The sequence below is a fragment of the Quercus robur genome, chromosome 6 (genome assembly GCF_932294415.1).
Source record: "Quercus robur chromosome 6, dhQueRobu3.1, whole genome shotgun sequence".
NCBI lineage: Eukaryota > Viridiplantae > Streptophyta > Magnoliopsida > Fagales > Fagaceae > Quercus > Quercus robur.
Window position 1 is genome coordinate 2,658,484 of NC_065539.1, and position 20,353 is coordinate 2,678,836.

Genomic DNA, 20,353 nt, shown 5'->3' on the forward strand with positions numbered 1-20,353 from the left:
TCATCACCAAGAGCTTCAATAACGTCATCTAGCAATCAGATTGGCTAGATGAATATGGAGAAAGGTACATCATGACAACAATACCTAATCTTTCTCCCTCTCTCTGTTTGGTATTGGAACATCCACGTTTCATTTTTTAATCCTTTTGGGTTTTCAATTCTGGCATATTTTTATTTTATTTAGTTTCTCAATTTTTGGAATTCTTTTTTTTTTCTTTGGTTTCTTAATGCCGCACAAGTGTTTGAAGAAATGCTTAAACTGAACTTTGAATTGGATGTGTGGAACCCAATTGCTTATGCACGTGCAATGCTATTTACATATTTCGTTTAAATTTTGTTGTCAATTGTGATATCAATATTAGTTCTTTGGAAATTTGGTTTTCTTTTTAATGTTGTGGTTTTATTCAAGTATATGTATGTGAGATTGACCTATGTAAGCTCTACATATATATTCATAGTGGTATATTCAATTTGTGTTTGCCAATTGGGTTTGTGTGTGGCCTTGGGTCCTTGCTATCTAATTGGTACTTTCTCTCCCTCAAAAGGTTGAAAACTTTGTTATATTGAGTTATTTGGGTTTCGTTTGAATGGTTTTCACTGTTTTTTACAGGTAAACTTTGGCTTTGGGATTTTTTTTTTTTTTTTTTTTAAATTTTCTGTTAATAAAGCATATTTACACTCAAAAGTTGTTGGGTTAGTAAGTGAAGGGTTCCAATGTTCATTAGCTTCTTATTTCTGGTTTTTAGGGTGCATATACTTTATAGGAATTTGTAAATGTTTTGGCATTTTGGCTGCTTTTTGTTCAGGTGAATTTCATGTAAGACGTGGTTGAGATTTGTAATAGAAATTGCATGTGAAGTTGATTACAAAGCACTTGCATGCCTTAAAATCAAATCTACCATTTGGTATGGTTGTGCATATTCTACCTCCAATTCTTAGAGTACAGGTAATGTCCTCTTCAGACTTATCAATCTTTGAAGCCTTTTTAGTTACATGATAGATCATTTCATCTTGGGTCTTTCACATCTTAATTCCCCAGAACCATTATTTTCCATAAATTCAACCATTAGTGCAAATTGTTCAATGTTGATTGGCTTTTGAAAGTTTAGGCCTAACAAGTTTTCATGGGGAATTCAATTGCCAACTTTGGTAAGTTGGGTCCATCAAATTAACAAATCATTTTTTTTCATGAGTCCTTCATTTGCTACTTAATATAACATTGCAAGTGAGATTTTAGATGGTGGTTTGTTCTAAACCGCATGGATGCTATTTCAATGCAAAGGACTTGGTCACTTTCTGAACATGTTAGCCAAGCAAATTATAAGTTTGAATTTCTTGATTGCAGTTAATCATTTTTTTTTTTTGGTGGGGGGGAGGGGGGTTATTTTCAATTGCAAAAATTAGGAACTTTTCTATGCAATTTGGATTTTTTATATGAAAATTTCAATCTAGGACCATTAGCTATTTAGGTTTTGCAATGTTAGCCCATAACTGCAGCTCCTAAAACATGGCAATGGTAGCCACCTATTTCTCCTCATCTCAAAATGATTATGGCACTTACCTTTTTCAAAAAGCCACCAATTATGCAGGTTTGGGCATTATTGTTAAAGATAGTTATGGTTCTCTTATTATAGTCCATACTGAATTAATTCCTTGCCAAAGATTGTGGATGGCTGCCACAGCTATGTTGAGAGCATCACACGCGTTAATTTAATATTTTCATTTCAATACAGCAAATTGATTTACAAAGCAAGTAGTGTTAAGGTCAAGGGTGAAAGTTTTTAATTTGAGTACTTTCTCTTGGCTTTTAGATCCTTTGGACATATTTTGATATGATTAGGCAAGGTCACTGTGCAAAATCCATTGTACCATTTAGAGTACTTAATATTTTCCATTTCTTACTTTATGCAAATTGAGTGCATTTGATTTTATTTGTAGGAACTGAGGGCAACAATACCAAATCACAAGAAAAGGTGGTGGCATTGATGAATAACTACCAAATTTGAAAGCCATTGAAGGTACTCCCTTTCTCTATCTCTCTTGCCTTTATTTTTTTTTTCCTTGAACTGTATATGGAGGTTGCATTGGACTTGGCCAACACACCACTCAAAAATTATGACAAACTATCTGAAAAATTGGGGGGGGGGGGGGGGGGGCCTCTTCCTTTTTTTATGGACCATACAATAAGTGTGTAAGTTTGTATCTTTAAGATTTTTCCTTAGCATTCCATTTTTTACCTTTTAAGTAGTTATTGAAGAGAGACACAACTTGATTATTTACTATTTAATGGTCCTTTCTTTTTCTTTTTTTTATTTGGTTCTGTTGTGTAGATTGCAAATTGTCAAAGTTGAACTTTAATCTGAAGGAAAATTACTGGCTAGGGTGCTTCAACGTTATTTTGGAGCATGGGTTGCTTTTTTCATTATAGTGAGGAAGGTCAATTTACTTTCTATAATATTGTGCCTTTTGTTTTCCGTATCTCAGTGCATTATTTCTAATACCTTTCAAAAATTAGGATCTCTATGGACTAATCTCAGAACCTCCAGCTTTATTAGGTAAATCAATTAATTTATGAGAGGTTTATGTGTAGATTACTGTGTAGAAGTCAGATTAAATCTCTTGAGAGGTTTATGCTTTCAGGGAACGGAACGGTTGACTCTTGAGATTAAATCTCTCCTCCTCCACTCTTTGTTTGCTTGGTGTTCTGCTTTCTCTTCTTTTTCTTGCTCTAATCTTTTTGTTATGCTTGATTATTGTAATTTTTGATCTTGATGTAAATCTTTCCATGTACACTCCTGATGTACCTAGGGCTTTTGTTTTATGAAATATTGTTATTTATATAAAAAAATAATAGTAAAAAAATAAAAAAAATACCGTGTAGAAGTTAGATGGATATAGGGAGAACAGAGAGATTGCAGAGAAATGGGTTCAACTATTTAGTACTCCCTATTTCTTAGTTACAGCTATGAATGCAATGGACATATTCAGTTGATAAAAATTAACTTTACAAATTAGTTGGTTAGAAATATGAGGTATCATAATTGCAAATTGTTTATAAAATCCTTGACATGAATAAAGGAATTTTCTTAGAGTGATTTGTAAGTAGATTTTAATACGGTAGAAATATAAATATAAATTTCCATTTTATATGTTGGGTATGATTTGGTGAACATCAATCAATCATTACATTCATGCTTTGTTCATAATTTCTTTATATAATGTTATCAAATTAATCCATGATGTGGAAGGAGTTGAACTATGTGGTACCCTTAAAAATTTTGTTGACTTAACAGCATGTTAGTAGTACAATTTAGTTCTTTCTCTTCTTCTTTAAACAATTTTTATAAGTAATGGAAGAATTATTCACTAATGGGACAGGTTCTTTGGATGACTTGGAGATGGGAAATAACACAAAATTAAGTGCAGAGAATACTCAACTAAGCTAGAAGTTTTTTAAGTAGTTTATTAGTTTCTCATTTGCTTTACTGTTTATCTTGGCTGTTAATGTATGTTTAGACTGCAATAATGAAAATTGGTTTATAAGAGATGAAAGCATTTACCAAGTTATTGTTTTCATTTGTCAAGGATACCACCTTCTTTGAGATCCATGGTGTGGTTGATCTAAAGAGAACATTCTAGGAAGTAGATAATTGTAATATTTATTCATGCATAATTTGCAAAAAGAAGCAACTACAAGTTTATAGCATAAAGGCAAGTTAAATGATTTGTAATATAAATGCACAGACCCATAAGATAGTTGGAGAGGACTGGATAATCTACCAATGGTTTCTTTGCTATATTACATGGAGAATCATGCTAAGATTAAGTACTGGTAATGATCTTTTTGTGCAAGGATAATTTGTAATTAAAAATATATATGTGCAACATAGCAGTATGACATAAATGTTTTGGTTTACAGACTCATCAAGGTTAAATGTCGAGGTGCTTCAATTCTGGGGGTAGTAGCTCGAGATGAAATGTAGTCTTATGTTAAAGCTTGGACAAAGAAATTTAATTTGAATGATCCCTTAATGGCAGAAGCAGTGTTCATTAAAGGATCACTGTAATCAAAGGGTTGGAGCATATGGTTTATTGTGTAGGGTTTGTGGCATTATTATGAATCCAATGGATGAATATTTTTAATAGAGGAGTTTAAACAGATACTTTGATAGGTACAATCTCTCTCTCTCCAACACGAGTTGTAATGAAGCTGAAAAGGATAGAAGTTGTTAACATGCATATTCTTTTGAAAAGCTTTGAGAATACAATGTATTTAAATAGATATTTCAAAGTATCTTACCTGTGCATCGCACGGGTTAGCGACTAGTTTAGAATAATAGAGCTCTCCTTTCTTTTCCTAAAAGCATTCTTCTTTCCCAGATTTTTCTTTTATGCAATTAGGCATTAATGCAAACTTTAATTAAAAAATAAAAAGGCCAGATGGTTGCCAAGCTTGAAGCATCTTCCAAATTCCAACTTGCGAGCAACAACTCATGAACTGAGTGCATTCAGGAAAATAATACCTCGCATGGTAAGGCAACTCCAGAGAATCATTTTTTCTCCTCCTCCTTTGGTGCCTTGTCTTCATTCTTCTGCTGGGGCTAAAATGAATGACAACAAAACCAGAAACTAATAGGGTGTACAGAAACTATCGGGATCGTAATACCTCCTTTGGTGCCTTTGTGTATTTCATTTCTTGAATAAAACCCAGTCCATTAAAATGACCTTAACGCACCCATTCCATTGATAAAAATACAGATGTCTTCTACTTTACCCATAATATGTGGAAGTATCGACATAATTTCATAATCATTTGATCTAAATGCTCTATGAAGAACATAGCCAAATGAAAAAACAAAAAGACCTAGGATGTAGAAGATCATAATAATACTGATTCGAAATATTTGGATTCTAACATATCGCTATGTGTTACTGCATTATACAATACGCTAGTCTCTTCACATACACAATGCAGGTGTTTAGATCCTTCTCTTTTTTATAACCAACCAAAAAAAAAACCAAGAGAGAGAAGATATGTAAAACGGAATAAGAATTTAAAAAAATATATGATTAAAAGTTTTGGGAGACGTTAAAGATAGTTACAGTAAAAACATGTACTAAAATTGAAACCAACCTATTTAATTTCCCACAGTAACTAGTTATCACTAAAAAAGTTTACTACATTTTACAAGTAATAAAATTTATTAGAGGTTAAATTAGGGCACCTAAGTACATAGGCCATATACAAGACTCGAGAAATGCTACATGAGCTACTTTACTATTTCTGGTTGTTAAATTCAACTGAATCATACCTAAGAACTTAAATAAACAAAATATAGTAAAGGCCTAAAAATTCCGCTGTCTGTCACCTATACTGGCTGAAGAGGATAAAATATGAGCCTGACGGGCCTATGGTAATAGGCCTGACGGATAGGAACTGTTGGGCCAGTGTAATGATGATCCAACGCTCTTCGAAGGCTCATCGCCAAAGGACACAGTAAGGGCCCATGATCTAAGATCTCTATCGCTCATTGCCTAGAAACGCCCTAGAATTCCAATATGGAAATCCGAGCACAAGGGTGATTCTAGAAGACACGCACGCTGAAAATAGATCTCCTCTATAAGGAAAACCTTGCTCACCACGCTCAGAAAGACTTGAAGTAGAGTCCCATATGGAAAAGACTTGGACACCAAGAAGGAAAAGCCGACTCTCTACTACTATAAAAGCCCTAATACCCTCGCAAATCAAGGTACGCATAATTTATCCTCTCTAGCACTCTAGAGTTGTGAGAATAATTCTAACTTGACCTTTGAAGAGTGTTTGGCCGGCACCACACCGGTGCTCTCTAAGGTTTTCTTTCGATTGTTTTTGTTGTGCAGGTTCGCTTTGAGTCACGAGTGCTGTGTGACCTATTGGTGATATTTTCGGCATCATCAGTTGGCGCCGTCTGTGGGAAACGTAGCACATTATCGCTTCCTAGACAAAAGAGTTACATGGTACTCACTCGCTCAATGGCGACCACTAACGACATTCAAGAAGAAGAAGCCCCTACGACCGCTCTTGAGAGACAGGTCAAGACGCTCGCCACAGCCGTGGAGCGCCTTACCAAACAAAACCATGACCTAGAAGAGCAGCTAAACCAGAAAAATGCGGCGACCAATAACCAAGGAGCGGATCAAGAAGGGACCAGCACTGAAAGGAGGAATCACGAAGGACCACAGGAGAGCAACGCCCCGAGCAAACCAGTGCGACGGGACACTAGCATTCCTTCTTTAGCAGATACGGCTCCACCACCCATCATCGCGGAGATGCAGGCGATGAAGGAACAGATGAAAGTGATGATGAACGCTCTCAAGGGACGAGTGTCCAGTGATCTTGACGACCTTGTCAACCGGACTGACTCGCCATTTACGACAACCGTCAACTCCTTCCCCCTGCCAAGTAAGTTCCGCATGCCAAATATGGACAGTTATGACGGGGTCAAAGACCCTCTAGATCACCTAGAAACCTTCAAGACTCTGATGCACCTTCAGGGAGTGGCAGACGCGATTATGTGCAGGGCCTTTCCTACAACCCTAAAGGGCGCAGCAAGGATTTGGTTCAGCCGGCTAGCGCCCAACTCCATCAGCACCTTCAAGGAGCTAAGCGCTTAATTTACTACACACTTCATTGGAGGACATCGGTATAAGAAGTCCACAGCTTGTTTAATGAATATCAAGCAGCGAGAGGAGGAGACATTAAGGGCCTACAAATCACGCTTCAATAAAGAGGCGCTCTCGATCGACGAAGCTGACGACAAGATACTGGTAGCAGCATTCACGAATGGGCTGAAGGGGGGTAAGTTTTTGTTCTCCCTATACAAAAACGACCTAAAGACCATGTCAGAGGTGCTTTACAGGGCCACCAAATATATAAATGCTGAAGACGCGCTATTAGCCCGAGAAGATAGGCCCAAGAAAAGAGACCGACAAGAAGACCCCCGACAAGACCAGGGGCGGAAGAAAGGCAGGATGGGAGACCGAAGGGAGGAGAGACGCCCTAAACCCATGGGTGGAAGGTTCACAAGTTTCACCCCGTTGACCGCCCCGATAGACCAAGTCCTAATGCAGATTAAGGACGAAGGTACCCTGACGTTTCCAGGAAAGCTGAAAAGTGATCCCAACAAACGGTCCAGGGACAAATATTGCCGCTTCCACTGTGATCATGGTCACAACACCGCCGATTGCTACGACTTGAAGCAGCAAATTGAAGCCCTTATCCGACAAGGAAAGCTGCAAAAGTTCGTCAACAAGGAGAGAACGGATCCACCCCCGTAAGAACAACACCCCCGGCGAGAGAACGAGCGACCCAGACCTCCCATAGGGGACATAAGGATGATAATTGGAGGAACAGTTGCAGCCGGGTCTTCAAAAAAGGCCCGCAAAACGTACCTCCGGATGGTGCAGAGCGTCTAGCTGACGGGCACCGTGCCGAAGATAGCAAGGAGAGAAGGCCCAATTATCGAGTTCCCAGAAGAAGATGCACGACGCCTACACCATCCACACGATGATGCCCTCGTCGTCAGCATGCGGGTAGGAGACTACAACATGCACCGAGTGTTGATCGACAACGGCAGCTCAGCCGATATCTTGTACTATCCGGCATTCCAGCAAATGAGGATTGACAAGGAGCAATTGATACCAAAGAACGCCCCGCTCGTTGGTTTCGGAGGGAGCCGGGTATTCCCTTTGGGCGCGGTCACGTTATCAGTTACGGTAGGCGATTACCCCCAGCAAATCACCAGAGACGTAACCTTCCTGGTGGTCGACTGCTCGTCCGCTTACAACGCTATCCTCGGACGACCCACGCTCAACTCGTGGAAGGCAGTGACATCAACTTACCACCTGATAATCAAGTTTCCTACGGATTATGGAGCAGGAGAGCTCCGCGGAAGTCAAATGGCCGCACGGGAATGCTGCGTGGCTATGATGGAGATGGAAGACCAAATCCAGGCCTTGAACATAGAGGAGCACCGAACGGTGGCAGAACCAACAGAGAAGCTAGAGGAGATAACTCTTGACAGCTCCAATCCGGACCGAACAACCAAGATCGGGACGCTCGCCAAACCCACAATCCGTCAAGAGCTCATAACTTTCTTGAGGAGCAATCAAGATGTGTTCGCCTGGAGTTATGACGACATGCCAGGAATCGATCCCTCAGTCATGGTACATAAATTGAATGTATTGCCCTCCTTTCCACCCGTCCGACAGAAGAAGAGAGTGTTCGCCTCGGAACGAGACCAAGCAATAGCGGAAGAAGTCCGCAAACTACAAGAGGCAAGCTTCATTAGGGAAGTCTACTATCCCGATTGGCTGGCGAATGTAGTAATGGTGAAAAAAGCGAACGGCAAGTGGCGGATGTGCGTGGACTTCACCGATCTTAACAAAGCGTGTCCCAAAGATAGCTATCCCCTTCCAAGGGTCGACGTCCTAGTAGACTCGACGGCTCAACACCAATTACTAAGCTTCATGGACACTTTCACGGGTTATAACCAGATCCGTATGCACGAGGCTGATCAGGAGAAGACTTCGTTCGTGACCAGTCAAGGACTCTTCTGCTACAAAGTAATGCCATTCGGCCTAAAAAATGCGAGGGCAACATACCAAAGACTGATGAACAAGATGTTCGCGTAGCAAATCGGGAGGAATGTCTAGGTCTACGTCGATGACATGCTAGTGAAGAGCCGAAAGGAGGAAGACCACCTGGAAGATCTTAGGGAAACATTCGGTACACTTCGATCCTATAACATGAAGCTTAATCCGGGAAAGTGCGCATTCAGCGTAACAGCAGGAAAATTCTTAAGATTCATGGTATCTCAAAGGGGGATTGAGGCTAACCCAGACAAGATCCGAGCCATAATAGAGATGGTCCCCCCGCGAAATGTGAAGGAAGTACAAAGCCTTAACGGCAAGATAGCGGCATTAAATAGATTCGTGTCGAGAGCCACGGACAAGTGTTTGCCCTTCTTTCGCACGTTAAAGAAGTCTTTCGAGTGGACGGACGAGTGTCAGCGAGCATTCGAGTAGTTGAAAGCATATCTATCTTCACCACCCCTACTGAGTCCCTCGCAACCAGGTGAAGAACTCTTCCTCTACTTGGTTGTCTCCCCTATCGCAGTCAGCGCGGCCTTAATTAGAGAAGAGGATAGGGTACAGAAGCCCGTATACTACGCCAGTCAGGCGCTCCGCGATGCCGAAGAAAGATACCCACCTATGGAGAAACTCGCTTTTGCATTAGTCATGGCGACTCGCAAGCTCAAGCCCTACTTTCAAGCCCATACTGTGAACGTAATGATCGACAAGCCCTTGCGAAGGGCATTGAGTAATCCTGAAGCTGCAGGTCGACTGATGCTGTGGGTGATAGAATTGAGCGAGTTTGATATCAAGTACCGTCCACGTGCAGCCATTAAAGGACAGGTCGTAGCCGACCTTATAGCAAAATTTACTCGTGACGAAGACAAGGGGGCAGAAGAGTCCCCTCAGTGGAGCATATATACCGACGGATCATCCAATCAGCGAGCCGGGGGAGCCGGCATCGTATTGCTGTCACCTAAAGGAGACAAGATTGAATGTATGGTCCGTCTCGACTTCCCCACTACCAACAAAGAAGCGGAATATGAAGCAGTGGTGGCAGGCCTCGACCTAGCCAAAGCCGCTGGAGCCGAGAGCGTAGTCGTTTACTGCGACTCTCAGGTCGTAACCAATCAAGTAAACGGAGATTATGAATGCAAGGGGGAAAGGATGAAGAGATATCTTGATCAAGTAAGGGCGAGAATCGACGGGCGAGAATTGACGGGCTAGAAGCCAAGGTCATCCAAATCCCCAGGAGAGAAAATGAGCTCGCCGATCGGCTAGCCAAAACCGCTTCAGCAGAACATATGATAACACCGGGTAATGTACTTTCTTTTGTTCAACTTTCTCCACTAATAGACCCCGGCAACATGCAGGAGATACGCTCCGAAAGTAACTGGACTACACAGATAATTTCATACTTGAAGGACGGGTTACTGCCAGATGAGAAGGAGGCAGCAAGAAAGCTAAAGGTCCAAGCGGCAAGGTTCATCTTGATAAAAGACATCCTGTACAAGAGAGGTTTCTCCCGTCCATATCTAAGATGCCTGGGTGCCGAAGAGGCAGACTACGTAATAAGGGAAGTACACGAAGGGATATGTGGGAACCATTCTGGATCGAGGTCGTTGGTGCACAAACTGGTACGAGCTGGGTATTACTGGCCAACCATGCAGAAGGATGCCGAGTCTTACGTCAAAAGCTGCGACAAATGCCAGAGATTCAGCAATGTTATTGGACAGCCAGCCGAGGAGTTAACCCCTATGACGGCTCCATGGCCGTTCGCTCAGTGGGGACTAGATATCATGGAACCTTTCCCAACGGCGGTAAGGCAGCTGAAGTTCTTGGTAGTAGGTATTGACTACTTCACAAAATGGGTAGAAACGGAAGCCTTGGCCACCATTACAGAGAAGAACATTAGAAGTTTTGTCTGGAGGTGCATCATATGCAGGTTTGGTATTCCTAGAGTCCTTGTCTCAGATAACGGGAGGCAGTTCGACAACGGCTACTTCCGGGATTTCTGCTCACAGCTAGGAATAAAAAACCACTACTCATCACCCGCCCATCCTCAGGCTAATAGCCAGGTTGAAGTCACGAACCGATCCCTGCTTAAGATTATCAAGACTCGGCTCGAGGAGGCAAAGAGCATATGGCCCGAAGAATTACCGAGCATACTATGGGCATACAGGACAACGGCAAGGACCCCAACAGGAGAGATGCCATTCCGACTAACGTACGAGAGTGAGGCAGTCATCCCGGCAGAAGTTGGGCTCACAAGTTACAGGGTTCACAACCATGACGAGAGCAGGAATGACGAAACAATGAGGCTACAGCTGGACCTGATAGACGAGGTTAGGTCGGCGGTGGAGCAAAGGATCGCTAGATACCAGGATCGCATGGCCAGACAGTACAACTCCCGGGTCCGACACAGAGACTTCCAAGTAGGAGACCTCGTACTTAGGAAGGTCATGGGTGCAACTAAAGACCCTACACAAGGAAAGCTCGGCCCCAATTGGGAAGGACCTTATTGAGTTACGTCATGGAAAAGGAAAGGAACATATCACCTGGAGACGACAGACGGAAAGAAGCTGCCTCATCCATGGAACGCCGAGCACTTGAGAAAGTACTACCAGTGATAGTAACACGGCGAACAGCAACGAGCCCCCGATTGACCAGTCTATTTTAAGTTTTTTAATGATTAGTTTTTCTTCAACTATTTTTTGCTACAATCTAGTAGTGCCTTTTTAAAGCCCAAAGGGGTAGGCACTTTTCCCTTACACATTTCTATTTAGAATAATAATCAGATACAATTTTGATTTTCTATATGGATTTGTTATTATTATAGTCTACAAGATGGACGGATCATCCTACAAGGGTGACCACTTGAAGTCCCAAAGGGACACATACAAAAGCAAGTCCACAAAGTGGACGGATCTCCCTACAAGGGTGACGAATGTAGTCCAAAATGGACGGACATAAAACACGACCATAAAATGGAAGGATCATCCTATGAGGATGACGACTTGAAGTCCAAAAGGGACAGACACAAAATAAGTCCGCAAGATGGATGGATCATCCCACGAGGGTGACGAATATAGTCCAAACAGGACGAATACATAAGAAAGTCCACCAAGTAGGACGGATCATCCCACAAGGATGACGACTTGAAGTCCACAATGGACGGATACAAAATAGTCCACAAGATGGACGGATCATCCTACATGGATGACAACTTGAAGTCCAAAACTGGACGAATTTAAAATAAGTCCAAAAAGTGGACAGATCATCCTACAAGGATGGCCACTTGAAGTCCAAATTGGACGGATATAAAATAAAGTCCACAAGATGGACGGATCATCCTACATGGATGACAACTTGAAGTCCAAAAATGGACGGATCATCCTACAAGGATGACCACTTGAAGTCCAAAATGGACGGATACAAAATAAAGTCCACAAGATAGACGGATCATCCTACGAGGATGACCACTTGAAGTCCAAAACGGACGAATTCAAAACGAGTCCAAAAAATGGACGGATCATCCTACAAGATGACCATTTGAAGTCCTAAATGGACGGATATAAAACATGTCCACAAAGTGGACGAACCATCCGACGAGGATGACGATTGGAAGTCCAAAATGGACAAATCCAAAATGAGTCCACAAAGTAGACGGATCATTCTACAAGGGTGACAAGTCTAGTCCAAAGTGGACGGATAGACGGGCTTCCAAAGAATAAATTCTTAGGACCTAAAGCATACCTATACATGCCGGATCCAATAGTAACTAATAGCTGGACGGATGTAAATAGGTCCCACAATGACAAAATTCACGCGCAAAATTAGAAAATTCAAAAAAATTAAAGCATTCAACATATAAATGAAATGAACGGATGCATTTGACAAAAAAATAGGCCATCAAAAGGCAATGTTTACATATCATCAACGACGGATGAGAATTGTTCCCAAAGTAAATAAAATAAAAAATAAATAAAAAAAAGCTACATAACTTTGTCCTCATTGACGACGGACTGAGGAACCGTTTCCGTATTAGGCTTTGCTTGTTCAACTTCTGCTGGTGCTGACTCCCCGTCACCAAGAGCATCGTCATCAGCAAAAAGGTCATCTGTATCCTCTGAAGCAGCAGGCACGACGGATGTCTGAGTTGGGTCTTCAACTTTGAACTTTGAAATGTCCAAGTCCGGATAAGCTTGCTTGACCTGACGGATGGCATGAAACCTTGATGGAAAGAGTCGCCTAGCTCAGTAATTAGGGCGTCGGAGTCACGGTACTCATGAACCGCAACGTCCTTAGCCTGACGGACTTCATTTTTAAGATCTTCTATCTCCTTGTCCTTGCTCTCTAGAGCCTTCTTCGCCTCTTCCGTCACCTGTTCAAGGTTTTTCCTTGCCTTCTCGGAAAGTTCAAGCTTCTTCTCCATCTTGGGTTTCCAATTTCGTAACTGAAGAAGTTCTTCCTCCATCTGCTCCGCTTTTGCCCGTACACGATCCAGGGCCGTCTCGTGGCTAAGGCACCGTCCCATCAACCCCTTCATCATGACCATTGCCTAAAAAAATGATAACAATGATATAGTTATGAAATGAACTATGGGAAAAAAAGATGTAATTTGCATTTGAATAATAGACGGGCTGTCTTACTTGTGTAATTGCAAAAAGGCCCGTCTCACCCATGGCCTCCGTCGAGTGATTGCCTAAGTCTTCATAATCCTCCGCCGACATGATGGAGGAAATCTGTTCTAAGGCGTGCTTAGAATCCTCTCGAAGAAGGACAGGCGGCTTCTCTTTATCCTTCGACAGTCCCTTCATGAGGCCCTTGCCAACCCCGTGCTTGATCGGAGTTGCCATCTTCAGAGGCTCCGCCATAAGTCCCACGACGGGTTCCAAAGACACTTTGGCCTTCTTGGCCTAACGATCCACTTTGGGCCGAGTTTTCCTCTTGGCAGACGGATTGCTTGGGCCCGTCACAGAGGGAGCAACATCGCCGGTCTTCTTTGCGGCTTTGGATCTAATCAAACCTCTTCTCTTCGCATCGTCCATTTCTAAAACGTGGACGGGGGTATTAATTATCAACACAAGTTACGCAAATTATTAAAAGTAGGGTGACGAACTTACGCCTCCTAATCTGTGCCTCGTACTTGACGGCTGCAACTGTTGGCTCTGGTCCGTCGCAATACCAATGAATGGTCTTAAGTGTCACCAGCTTCGCCCAAGTCCTTTCCTCCGGCTGGGTCTTTAAGAAAATTTTCTCAAGGAAGGCGAACTCCTTAAAATCGACTTGGGGGCATCGTCTAACTGCAAAGAAGAGAGGACGGTTAGATTGTTTCAAACATACATAATGAAATTAAGTTAAAATTTTGAGGACGGTCCATACTAGACGGGTGTAATATGCCCCAAGTGGTGTCGACGGGCATGAAGTCCGTGTCCCCTGGACGACACATCCAACCATCACCCTCTAGGAAGAAGTAACGGCTCTTCCAATCCCTATTTGAGTCCGGCGTATCATAGATAACTTTCAATAGCGGACTCCTGGGGACGAAGCTATATATTCCCCTAGACCTATCGATTTCGTCCGGATGGTAGCAATGAAGGAACTCTCTAACCGTCAGCCTCTTGGCTCCGTCAGACATTGCGCCGTATAAGATCTCCATCGCTATGAAGACCCTCCAAGCATTAGGGGAAATCTGGTTCACGGATAATCCCAGATGACGGAGGAGCTCACGGTGAAGCGAACTCAATGGGAACCTGAGTCCGGCCTTCAACATTTGCTCATATACCCCGACACCCTCTACCCCTTCGTAATAACATCTCTCTGATTTATATGGTAGACGGATGGAAATATTTTCTGGAATTTGATAGTTATCCCTAAATGTCTTAAAGTGCTTCTCTTTGATGACAGACGAGAAGTAATTCACCGTTCACTCTGGTAGCATGACGAACTCCCTGAGCCCATCAGCACCAACGACGGATCTAACAATCTGTTCCTCACCGTCATCAGAGCCTTCGTCTTGTTCAACCACCTCCATATCCTCATATGTTGAGGACGAGGAGGAGGTGGACGGACTCCTATCATCACCAGGACTATCATGTTCTCTATGACCGGACGGATATACTTCCTCGTAATCCAGCCCGTCACGAACAACCGACTGATTACTGGACGCACTAGACATTTCCTACATGAAACGACAAGAGCCTAAGACTCTGACGGGGTCTATGTGTCCATAACGGGTGTAGATGGTAAGGAAAATTAAAACAAGATTGACTTTGAGAAGAACACTTACCAATTTTATAAACGAAATGAGGAAGTATAGCACTGACGATTGATGCAACTGGATGGTTCAGCCCCTGACAAAACGTGACGGGTATGCTCTGACAGGTGTGATAGGTGAGCTCTGACAGGTTAATTTTTGCTGAAACTGGAGAAATGAGAGGGATGACTTCCTTATTTATAAGGGAGATGCACGGAAGTCGAAGCGTCACTTCGATCCGAGATAAAACCCAATCAAATTATGACACGTGTCACCATCATTTAATGACTTTCGTACATCCTGTCTGTGGTTGGTATGGTTGACGGACTCCTTGTTTGCACCGTCATCCTAGCTTGCATGAATCCGTCAACCCATTGTCACCATAACCTTAAAAACCTCCTTTTTGTCTTATTGGCCTCATTTCGTCATAGAAAATATCCGTCATACCCTTTACCTTAGGATCATCACCCCATGGTTCCTTTGTCCTAAAAGATGACGGACCCTTAGGGTGAAGGGGGCAACTGAAGAGGATAAAATATGAGCCTGACTGGCCTATGGTAATGGGCCTGACGGATAAGAACTGTTGGGCCAGTGTAAAGATGATCCAACGCTCTTCGAAGGCCCATCGCCGAAGGACACAGTAAGGGCCCATGATCTAAGATCTCTATCGCTCCTTGCCTACAAACGCCCTAGAATTCCAATATGGAAATCCGAGCACAAGGGTGATTCTAGAAGACACGCACGCTGAAAATAGATCTCCTCTATAAGGAAAACCTTGCTCACCACGCTCAGAAAGACTTGAAGTAGAGTCCCATATGGAAAAGACTTGGACACCAAGAAGGAAAAGCCGACTCTCTACTACTATAAAAACCCTAATACCCTCGCAAATCAAGGTACGCATAATTTACCCTCTCTAGCACTCTAGAGTTGTGAGAATAATTCTAACTTGACCTTCGGAGAGTGTTTGGCCAACACCACACCGGTGCTCTCTAAGGTTTTCTTTCGATTGTTTTTGTTGTGCAGGTTCACTTTGAGTCGCGAGTGCTGTGTGACCTATTGGTGATATTTTCGGCATCATCACTAGCGGTTTTAAAACCGCTGGTGTAATCGTGTATGCCAGCCGGACCTATTGTCACACTTGTTGGGCAATGTTAGGAAGTGCTGGAAAAAAAAAAAAAAAAAAAACCGCCATATAGCCTATTTGGACCTATACTAGCAATTTTTGGGTTGTAGCCATGGTTTAAAAACGTTGTGATAGCCCTAATTTTTTGTAGTGATTTTAGGGGAAAAAAAAAAGAAAAAAAAAAGAGCTTTTTCTATTTCCTATAAAAGTTTTATTAAAACTTTCCTAAAATGATTTGTTAATAATATATTGTTCTAATGACACTTGTTAATAGGACCCTTAAATGAAAACCCTAAAGAAATAGACACGAGTCACAATTGTATTTTAAAGATTTTGTTGCGCAATAAGCTTCAGCTATGAAAACAACCCAAAAAATAAAAATAAAAAAACCAATTGACTGTAGCAGAACTTCGAAAATCCAATGCATTTTCATTAACCACCACACCTAATTAATAAGTACTTGATTTTACCTTTATTTGTTTGAGGAAAAAATTCTACTGCCCAACAAGCACATTATGTTTAATTTAATCAAATAAGGTTTGGAGATTCTTTTGGGAAGAACCTAGTGCTACTATGATACTTTCAGTATGTATACATACGTGGAGTAATAGATTTATTGAATCAATTTCTTTTTTGAAAATTTTAACCGTATAATTTTAATTAGATGACTTCCTATTAGTTATGACAGTATTAAATAATTTAAAGGCTTACTTTTTTTAATTCGATAATTGCAAAAAAAGGAATGAGGGATTGGAACCTACCGAACTCCAAGCTCTTGACAAAAGGATTTATTTATATTAAATTAAATGTGAATTGAACGCTTTTATATATTTTCTATGTAATATACTTATATAGTTATTCTCAGATAAAAGATCACTTTATTTTTGAAGGATCCATTATTGTAAATATTTGGTTTTAAAATAAATAAATAAATAAAAAATCAGGAGATGAAAACATTTTTTTCTAGAGTCCTTAAATTGAAAGAAAGTAATACTACAAATGTGGGGCCCGATAGTTTATAGGCCAGGCCCACTTGCTCGTGGGGAGCCCGCAAGCCCAAGCTGAAAAAAAAAAAAAAAAAAGTTATGGCCCAAGCTTAAAAATATAAGGCTGAGGGTGGCCCAGATATGCAGCCGAGGACGGTTTAGTCCTCGGCAGGCCTAAAGCTCCCTTGACAAGAGGGGTAAAAGAGAACTATAAGAATAAATCCGTAAGAATATCTAAAATATCTCAGGGAAGTTGTCCTTAATACCCTTCACTGATAAGACTTTACACCTAACAGAACCTGATTTTTAGACTTTATTAATCATCTCCAACAATTCTGGGATTAGATTGACGGGACAAATATCAGTCCTGGAAAAGTTGACCCTACACGTGGACGAGGGACAGCAAACGTAGGCTAGTATAAAAGGAAAGGTAAACTAATTAGAAAAGGATCCCCCATCTCACTTCCTGGAAAAAACTCCAGGGATGAGAATGCCCGGATAATATATGTACACCACCACGAAAAACCCCCCGCCGGGTAACCGGAGAAAAACATTAGTGCTCCTCGGACCCGATCCGAGGAGTCCAATCCCTCGAGTCATAAAGTTGTGGGGCTTGGATATCCAGGTTGAAGCCCTTTCTTATCTGAGTTCCTTAAAATCCGGTTTGGACCAACGCCCTGTGACCAAACGCTAGTCTTTCAAGCCCACTCTCTACAAATTTTATTGTGAGGGATCCTTCACGCGCGAGCCCAACGTCATTGTTGGGCCGTTTGAGAATCGTGTCCCTACAATTGGCGCCGTCTGTGGGAAGGCTTACGCGTTGGCACGGGTGGCGCATGAGTCAACTCTCTAGCAAGCAGAGATTCACGAGTTTTTCCCATCTCCGGCGACGTGCAGTTGTTGCTCTGACATAAGCTTCTGCTAGGGGCTACGCCTTGCACTGCTAACGGAGCGGGCAGCTCTAGGGGCTTCCGGCCTCAAGCCAACTCTCCCCTCCCTGGCCTAGGGGTTAACCTTCGAAAAATAAATAAGTATAGAGAAAAAATTACTTAAAAAAAAGAAATCTTACAAGTTTTGGACAGAACCAAGGCCTTGTATGGTCCTCGAACCCGAGCCTATGGGGAAACCAAGTACAAAAAAGAAATCTTACAAGTTTTGGACAGAACCAAGGCCTTGTATGGTCCTCGGACCCGAGCCTATGGGGAAACCAAGTACAAAAAAGAAATCTTACAAGTTTTGGACAGAACCAATGCCTTGTATGGTCCTCGGACCCGAGCCTATGGGGAAACCAAGTACAAAAAAGAAATCTTACAAGTTTTGGACAAAACCAAGGCCTTGTATGGTCCTCAGACCCGAGCCTATGGGGAAACCAAGTACAAAAAAGACATCTTACAAGTTTTGGACAGAACCTAGGCCTTGCATGGTCCTCGGACTCAAGCCTATGGGGAAACCAAGTACGTAAAAGAAAAACCATAAGTTTAGGACAGAACCTAGGACTTGCATGGTCCTCGGACTCAAGCCTATGGGGAAACCAAGTATACAAAAACACAATCGAAGTTCCCTACTTCCCAGTCGACTGCTCGCATGGATCATTTAGAGATTATCAGTCTTGGACGGTATTCACGCGCTTATCACAGAATATTCAACTGTTACCCCGGTTAGTTTCCTAAGTTTAATTTACTATGAATTATCGATATAATGCCTGGTAGTATTGGTAAATTAGAGTTAGTTAGATTATGTTTCAAGGTATCTTGCTCTAAATATTCTTGAAGAAACACACCCATGGAGCACACCCATTCACAAAGTAGTGTTGCCAAAAAATCAGTACTCAAAACATGTAAATAGATTTCTATTTTTACTAAAACAAAGAAGTAGTACAGCGTACAATGAAAAGCTGGAATCAGCTTATGTCAGAGCTCACTACGTAACTAAATAGGAAGATACAAGAAAAAGTATATAAAACAAAGCCGAGGAGGTGGCACAGAAAAGAGGTTGGCTACTGCTTCAAGACCTCATTCTTCCTCAGTGCTTTTACATGCCCATAACTCAGGCAGCAAAAGAACCCAGCCTGGGGCCTGCAACCTCGAAGCTCTAGAGTGCAGAGAGAGCCCAACTTGAGCCTGACACCGTTGAAGGAAAGGTGCAGGGAGCCGGAAGTTGAGGGGCTTTCTCTAAATATTTGCCTGCCACAAGGCAGAGGCACTGATGGCGGAGAATCTTTCTTCTGACACGCCGGGATTCTGGCATGAACAGAACCTGCTTCGGATTTTGGCTAAAAGGGGGAGAAACACCCTTTCCCCTCGGTCGAAATGGAGTATTCCCCTGAACTTATGCTTCCTGCGCCCATACCTTACTATCTTGAGTCTCATAAGGACACGGTACTTCTGTGGCGGAGAGAGTTCTTCCTTCCCAACCTTCGCCTCAAACATGTTATGTTAAGGGAGGACAGCACTGAATATAGGAGTTGTGATTTGGGAGGAAACTGAAGGAGCTGTGTGTATATAAAGCGACTCTCTCTCCCTCCTATTTATTTGAAAAGACAAGGTGGTGGCAGTCAACTCACGCAGCGTCCTAAGGAACGCTACCGACAAAATGGCTCTGGCCCAACTTCCAACGTCAACTGCAACCACAAGATTAAAGGAGCCTAGTAAAGGCGCACCTCGAACACTGGGACATCAGAAAGTACCGCGTGGCCAAAGATTGCATAAATACCTCTTAATTCGTGGGCCTAGTGAATTCGCGGCCCAAGCCCGTTCTGCATAAGGGTCCAGGGACTATGGCCCACGCCGAGGAATAGCCGCTGCCGAGGGCAACCTCCTGCTCGGCGCCTCGTGATATACCTGAAGAAAGGAAGAAATTGAACTCAAAAAGTTTTGGACAGAACCAAGGCATTGCATGGTCCTCGGACTCAAGCCTATGGGGAAACCAAGTACTAGAAAAAGTTTTCGGACAGAACCTGGGCCTTGCATGGTTCTCGAACTCAAGCCCATGGGAACGCCAACTACTCGGACGGAAAGTCCTCGGCTCCAATACTGTAAAATGTTAAAGCCAATATGTTAAGATGGCAAAACGACCCCCTATTCAATAGCCTAAGGAAACTGTTCGTTTTGCGGATGACATGTCCTCGGATAGTTACTTCTTACACCATGTCGAATACTCAGTCCTCATCTTGGCTAATTTTGAGGTAAGTGTCGTCCCTCCCTGGTCGGCATGGCTATGTTAAGTAATTTTGTTAAAGTTATGGTGTCATCTTTTTATTAGCACGTATTTTGGCCTTAGTTGTCATTGATTCAAATGCTATACTATTGTGCCGAGCAGTGTTTGCAAATTTATTAAAACATATAAATAGGACATGCGAAGTAGAATAACAATA

General features: G+C 42.3%; 2 protein-coding genes across 2 annotated transcripts in view; both read right to left on the minus strand.

The window, feature by feature from the left end:
* Positions 1–20,353, minus strand: part of LOC126690583 (alpha-mannosidase) — a 55,651-nt gene that overhangs the window by 19,406 nt on the left and 15,892 nt on the right. The gene's annotated exons all lie outside the window — the stretch shown is intronic.
* The window catches only part of LOC126690584 (26S proteasome non-ATPase regulatory subunit 4 homolog), a 44,278-nt gene continuing 28,339 nt past the window's right edge, over positions 4,415–20,353 (minus strand). Inside the window, exon 10 of the mRNA XM_050385789.1 lies at positions 4,415–4,600. Coding sequence (XP_050241746.1) covers positions 4,550–4,600 — 51 coding nt within the window. The 3' untranslated portion in view covers positions 4,415–4,549. The remainder of the gene's footprint in view (positions 4,601–20,353) is intronic.